Genomic DNA, 6,637 nt, shown 5'->3' on the forward strand with positions numbered 1-6,637 from the left:
TTGTGCGCCGGTGCATTGTCTTGCAAAAACAAAATTTTTTTCGCGTGAAGGTTTTTCCTTTTTCGAGGTAGTCCCAAAAAACTGACGCCATAGCCTTTCCGACCCATCGAGCCTCCCTCGGCCGCTTCGGAGCACTCGTGCCGGCTTTGGTCTATTGCCGGGCACTCATTCTGTTCTCTTGTGTTTAATAGTAGATCCAGGTATCATCAACAGTTACCAATCGACGCCAAAAGTCCGCCGGATTCCGCATCAGTAAGTCCAAACACTCTTTCGAACTGCTCTCGCGTTCGAGTTTTTGGTCCGTAGTGAGCATGCGCGGCACCCAGAGGCAGGATAACTTTTTCATATGCAGAATCTCGCTCAAAATATGGCGTGTGCGCTCAGTACTGATCTTTGTGGCATCTGCTAACTCGCGCAATTTCACTTTGCGATCAGCCAATACCATTTCATATGTTTTTTTTGACATGGTCCTCTATAACCGCATCGGAAGGCCTGCCGCTGTGGACTTCATCGGTAGTGGAGTTGCGGCCACCACGAAACTCTCGAAACCAATATTTCACGGTGTAATCTGACGGAGCATTTGCCCCATAATGTTTGTCCAATTTTTCTTTTGTTTCCTTCGCCGTTTTGCCTCTCAAAAAATAATGATTTATGAGAGAACGAAAATCGTTTTTGTCCATATTCAACATGATGCCAAGCACGTCAACAACAATCAGCTGCCAAAACAAAACTAAGGGCAGTATCGCACTGAAATTTGGTATGCTTGCCTAAATATGAACCATAACCTTATTTGCAGTAGTAGCACATTCTGGCGGTCAAGGAAGTTACTTTTCACCCCACCTAGTAAACGAGGAATGGTCCGAAAACGATAGCGACTAAGTCTCGGTGTTAGTTGAATAATTTTAACGGAACCAGCGGTTTGAGCAAGGAAGATGTCAGGGAAGAGCCGAGAAACGAAAATTTGTTTCTTTAGTGGAACCACTGAAAGGGATTTTGGTGGAGCAGACATTGTTTCTGCAAAACCAACTTGAGCCGGTTAACCGGACTCAGTAGTCGTAGCTACATTTTCCACTAATTGTGAAACCACTACGGACAAATCGGAAGTCCTTGGTTGCATGCATTCTGCTACGGATTGTTCTGATACCGAATCTTTTTTAGCTGCTGATCTTAGCAACATTTGAGGGTTTGCTGCAATCAGCTGCTGATCCTCCGGAATGCTCTGTTTTTCTTTTGATTGCGGTTGCAGGGTGTTCCCCTTTTGCTCCTTACCACCAGCGGCCTTTTTGCACTTAGGGGACTCATCTAATAGCTTACTACTATTAAACTGCGAGTCCAGCGCAGAGAGAAGATCATCAGCTCGGCGAAAACTATCTCTAGCAACGCCGAAAAATCTAATCAGCCCCATCAAGCCGCCTTTTGTTTGGCGCATGAATGATTTCATCTCGTTCGCAACCTCGACAAAGCACTGTGAAGTGGGCCCCTTTGAAAGGTCATCACTTGTCCGGCCAGTAAAACCACCGTACTTGATGTGCACCATGTTTTCACACAGCCAGCAAGTCATGTTAGACTGGTCAGCCTTAATTACGAGGCTGCATTTATTTCCGAAACATACCAAATTATTTTTACTCATTCTACGTATTTGAACCACTGAACCAAGTACAGGATGGAGGGGGCGAAAAAGATATTGGGATGTTTGTTTTGCTTTCCAGCTCTCTTTATTGAATCATTCTTAAAGCAAAACAAAAGGTTCTACATACCAACTCTCTGCACTAGCTAGATTTAGCATGCACACATGGAGAGGGCAGTGTGCAAAATCAGCATTAGTGCCTTCCATTGGAATCGCATGCGATCAGAATGTCCACTTGAGATTCATGAGACATAGTGCATACTACATCTCTCTCTTTTTAAAAAATAACTCAAGCCTTAAAAAAAATAAATTCTAACCTTCTTTTATCCTATCATTATGCGTTAGGATAGAAGAAGGTTAGAAGATATTTTGTTGAAGAGAGCGCTAAGACGAAGATGGTACACTGGATTGGCCTCGTCTAGGAAGTCTTACATTTTTCTGCCGAAAGTCGACTTAGATTACTTAAATATTAGTGTTGTACTAACATTTAACTCAGAAATTACCGTGTAACCTTCTACCCTGCTTGTCCTCTCGTGTCAACTCCCTGGGTAGTCTCGTCACCTTCTTCTGCGGCTGCATTCTCGAAGTCTTCAGAGTAGTAGGGTTTCAGCTGGCTGATGTTGGCGGAGCGTTTTTCTCCAGGACGTTGCAAAAGAACAAGTTTAGCGGATGTGAACCTCGTTAAGGTGTAGGACCGTCATTTTACCTTAGCTATCACCGCAGATCCGGGGGCTGACCTCGTCGTAGGGAGTCGGGCCTTGTCCCCCTAGGTGAGTTGGGCTATCATCGTCTTGACAGTCCGATTTGTCCTTTCGCTAGGGTTCTCCTGTGGACAGTATGGAGCAGTTGTGACGGTTCGTCGTTGTCGGGTGGCTCAGGGATGGCCAGGGTTCGTCACAAGAATTTGTTTGTGTCAGGTTGCTGAAAGAGAGTTCCGACCCAGCCCAAAGTAGAAGTCGTGGGGAATTACTTAGTAATTGATTAGAACTAGGTTTTATTTCAGTAAGTATCTTGACATTTGATTAACAGCTACCGAATTCTCCGGATTCGCGGGTGCCGCCCTTGCAGCCTTCGCTTCCTTCTTACGCTTAGAATACCTGGTATCGGGAGCCGTCCAGTTGCTCGATAGGACCAGCACGGGTGGGGTTACCTGAAATGAGAATGGGATGCTTGGGGACCCTGAAGTCGGCCACAAGCGAGAGAGATCTATTTAGTGCTTGGGGACCCGAAAGTCGACCGCAAGAGAGAGAATGGTGCTTGGGAACCCGAAAGTCGACCGCAAGAGGGAGAGAATGTTTTGCTTGGGGACCCTGAAGTCAGCCACAAGAGAGAGAATTTGTTGCTCGGGGACCCTAAAATCAGCCACAAGAGACAGAGAATTGGTTGCTTGGGGACCCTGAAGTCAGCCACAAGAGAGAGAATTTGTTGCTCGGGGACCCTGAAGTCAGCCACAAGAGAGAGAGAATTGGTTGCTTGGGGACCCTGAAGTCAGCCACAAGAGAGAGAATTTGTTGCTCGGGGACCCTGAAGTCAGCCACAAGTGAGAGAGAATTTGTTGCTTGGGGACCCTGAAGTCAGCCACAAGAGAGAGAGAATTGGTTGCTTGGGGACCCTGAAGTCAGCCGCAAGAGAGAGAGAGAGAATTACTTTGGGACCCTGAGGTCAGCCACAAGAGAGAGAGAGAAGTTCTTGGGGACCCTGAGGTCAGCCGCAAGAGAGAGAGAAGTCAGCCGGTGAACCGTGCCGTAAGGAGGTGTGATCCTAAAATCGGACGTCTCCTAGGGACACCTTCAGGTCGGCAAGCCGAGAAGGTTAGAGGGAGGAGGAAGTACTACGGGAGCTAACTACAATATATAAGCGGACTTGGATCGAATGATCTAGTCCACCAAAAAATGACTTTGCTGCTTACCACCACTGGGGAGTTGCCTCTATACCCTTAGACGGTTGGCTGTCTATGGCCCGTGGCCCGTCTTATATAGGGCTCGGCGAAATCTAGTGTGCCCGTCGTCTGTGGGATTTGCCGGGCTAAGTGTGACCATGTCTCTCGGTCTAGTGTGCCCCGCGTGCGCGTTCTCGGTTTGAATTTGAAATTAAATACTTCTTTTGTTTTCTTCATTTATTTCATGCTTTTATTCTTATTCATTTAATTCATTCTTATTCATTTAATTCATGCTTTTATTTATTGTGCGCGCAGCGTCACACTACCCCCCGTCATGGATTCGAGTGGTGTTGTATAATTGTTACGTAGTTCCCCCTATTTGCAATTACTCGCCAAATCTTCTCTCCATCTTTCACCAGCCAGCGCTGCTGCTTTCCGGGTTTCTTCCCTACCAGCTTCTCCTTAATGTCGTTTTTGGCTGTTCTGGACAGGATTGCTCCCTCCTCCTCGTGGAGCTCTAGAATGTCCCTATCCGGTGTCTCGGTTGCCCTTTTCTCCTGGGCAGTTTTGGCCGTTTGGCTGTTGCCTTGCCTGGACTGGATACTCCCGGATGGTGCCGTGGTTTTCATTTTTGCCGGTGCTGTCCTCTTCTGAGCGGTTCCCGCCATCGCTCTATGAGTTTTGCCATCGTTTGTGCCGCCCGTAACTTTGCGTGTTTGTCCCGGAATTTTCGCGCCGCTTCCGTAAATTTGTTCATCTTTTCTGTAATGAGACAAATGTTTGTGTTAGGCTTAACGTTTAGTTTTGGTGTAGGATGTAGTGTTGTGTTATGGTTATGGTGTAGTGTTGGTTTACGTTTGGGGTATGGTGTAGTAAGATGACTAATGTTATGTGAGTTGTGTGTTGTGAAGTAGTGGCATTTGTGTAGTGTTTGGTTATGTGTTTTCAATGATAGATTGTGCTTTTCATGTGTTGCTAGTGCATCGTGTTCGTTCTGTATTGTATTTGTACCTACGTACTGTTTGATGTTTCCGATGAATATACTCTTTGTTTTTCGGGTTTTCTGGTATCTCACTGTCATGATCACTGGTGACACGAAATTGGTTACCTTCCAGGGGCCGTCGTACTTTGGTGCTAGTTTGGCGTTAAATTTTTCTGCCGCTTTTGACAGATAGTGCGTCTTGCACCATACCAAGTCACCGACATCTGGTTTCCAGTCCCCTTTCCGTAGATTGTAGTGATGTTTTTGTTGTTCCGCGGCTTCTTCTGTATACTGTGTTGCCTCCTTTCGTACGCCTTTTAGCCTGTTCCATCTTTGTTCTATACTTTCCTCCTGTAACCCCGATCCTTTTGTTACCCTGTCGAACATCGTGTTTGGTAATCTTAACTCTTTCCCGAATACTAGCTGCGCAGGGCTATATTTTGTAGATTCCGATACACTACTATTGTATGCCAGCATTAGCTCTGGTAAATGTTCGTCCCACGTGGTCTGATCCTCTCCTGCTAGCTGTGCGATCATCGTTTTAACTGTTCGATTCGTTCGCTCGGTAGGGTTCTCCTGGGGCGTGTACAGTGTCGTCAACTGTTGCCGTATCCCCCATTTTTCCAAGGGCTTTCTTGTTTTTCCTCCTGTGAACTGGACCCCATTATCCGAGATCAGAGTTTTTGGCGATCCAACTCTCGCAATTACCCTTTCTCTAAAGACTCGTAGGAATGCGTCCGCTGTAGCCTGTCTGATTGCTGCAAGTTCTACCCACTTCGAGAATTTGTCCACGATTACTAATAGTGTGGTGTTCCCGTGCTTTGATCTGGGTAGAGTTCCCACGAAATCCACACATATGGTTGCCCACGGTGTTGAATTTCAGCTTCAGTTATGCATAGTTTCCATGGTTGTGTGTCTCTCCGATTGCTACCCAGTTTATATAGCCTGCCTGCCTCTATCTTGAATTCCGTGTTTTTTGGGTCTCGTTCCAGGTCCTTGTATTTTTCCTCAATCCATGCCTCCGTGTACTGTATTGTTTTCAACTCGTTCTGTGGTGTTCTGGAAAAGGCGTCTGCTACCGCATTCCATTTTCCCTTTCTGTACTGGACTTCAAACTGGAATGGTTGTAGGCCTAGCGCCCATCTGGCCACTCTTCCCGACGGGCTTTCTATTGAGTTTAGCCACTTCAAAGCCATGTGGTCTGTTATCACTATGAACCGATAGCCTTTGAGGTACATCTTGTACTTGTTGATGCCCCAATATATTGCTAAGCATTCTTTTTCAGTTGCGCTGTAATTTCTCTACTTTACTCAACCTCCTGCTGGCAAACGCTATCACATGCTCCCCGTCCTCTCCGTCCTGCGTTAAGACCGCGCCTACGCCTAAGTCGCTGGCATCCGTTTGTAGTTTAAATTGCCTTGTGAAATCGGGGCATGCCAGTACCGGTGCCTTTGTTAGGCTCGTTTTCAGTTGGTCAAACGATTCCTGTTGTTCCTTGGTCCATTCAAATTTTTGTCCTTTCCTGATTAAACCTTGCAACGCTCCTGCCTGTTCGGTGAAATTTGGTATGAACCGTCGGTACCATGACGCCATTCCTAAAAAGCTGTGTACTTCCTTTGTGGATCTCGGCGCTGGTAAGTCTCGAATTGCCGCTACTTTGTCCGGGTCTGTCCGTATGCCCCGATCGCTTATGACGTGTCCCAGGTACTTTAGCTCCTTTTGGAAGAAGTGGCATTTGTCTGGATTAATCCGCAGGTTCGCGCTCTGTAGTCTCCTGAATACCTCTGTTAGCTTCTCCAGATGTTCACGTTTGCTCCGGCCAATAACCACTATGTCGTCCAGATATGCATATGCAAGCGGCTCCATTTCTGGCCCTATTATTGAGTCCAGTGCTCTTTGAAACGTTGCGGGAGCTGTGGTTAGCCCAAATGGCATAACTTTCCACTGGAACAGTCCACGACCGGGGACTGTGAATGCCGTGGAGCTCTAGAATGTCCCTATCCGGTGTCTCGGTTGCCCTTTTCTCCTGGGCAGTTTTGGCCGTTTGGCTGTTGCCTTGCCTGGACTGGATACTCCCGGATGGTGCCGTGGTTTTCATTTTTGCCGGTGCTGTCCTCTTCTGAGCGGTTCCCGCCATCGCTCTATGAGT

General features: G+C 47.0%; 1 protein-coding gene across 1 annotated transcript; it reads right to left on the reverse strand.

Annotated features, from left to right (window-relative positions):
* Positions 1-2,393: 2,393 nt before the first annotated feature.
* On the reverse strand, positions 2,394-6,306 carry LOC123037112. The gene is made up of 4 exons (XM_044456609.1): positions 4,526-6,306; positions 3,896-4,268; positions 2,661-2,777; positions 2,394-2,453 (listed from the first exon to the last, which is right to left on the reverse strand). Exons 1-4 carry the CDS (start codon positions 5,023-5,025, stop codon positions 2,394-2,396), a joined length of 1,050 nt encoding a protein of 349 aa, XP_044312544.1. The 5' UTR covers positions 5,026-6,306.
* Positions 6,307-6,637: the final 331 nt, after the last annotated feature.

The sequence above is a fragment of the Drosophila rhopaloa genome, unplaced genomic scaffold (genome assembly GCF_018152115.1).
Source record: "Drosophila rhopaloa isolate 14029-0021.01 unplaced genomic scaffold, ASM1815211v1 contig_133, whole genome shotgun sequence".
Classification (NCBI taxonomy): Eukaryota; Metazoa; Arthropoda; class Insecta; order Diptera; family Drosophilidae; genus Drosophila; species Drosophila rhopaloa.

Excerpts from the sequence above, each read along its gene's own strand:
- LOC123037112 (XM_044456609.1), bottom strand. The coding sequence starts at position 5,025 with ATGATCGCACAGCTAGCAGGAGAGGATCAGACCACGTGGGACGAACAT. Across the intron at positions 2,778-3,895 it reads ATGGAGAGAAGATTTGGCGA|GTAACCCCACCCGTGCTGGT; the intron begins GTAATTGCAAAT and ends TTCTCATTTCAG. Across the intron at positions 2,454-2,660 it reads CCGCGAATCCGGAGAATTCG|GAGAACCCTAGCGAAAGGAC; the intron begins GTAGCTGTTAAT and ends TACTGTCCACAG.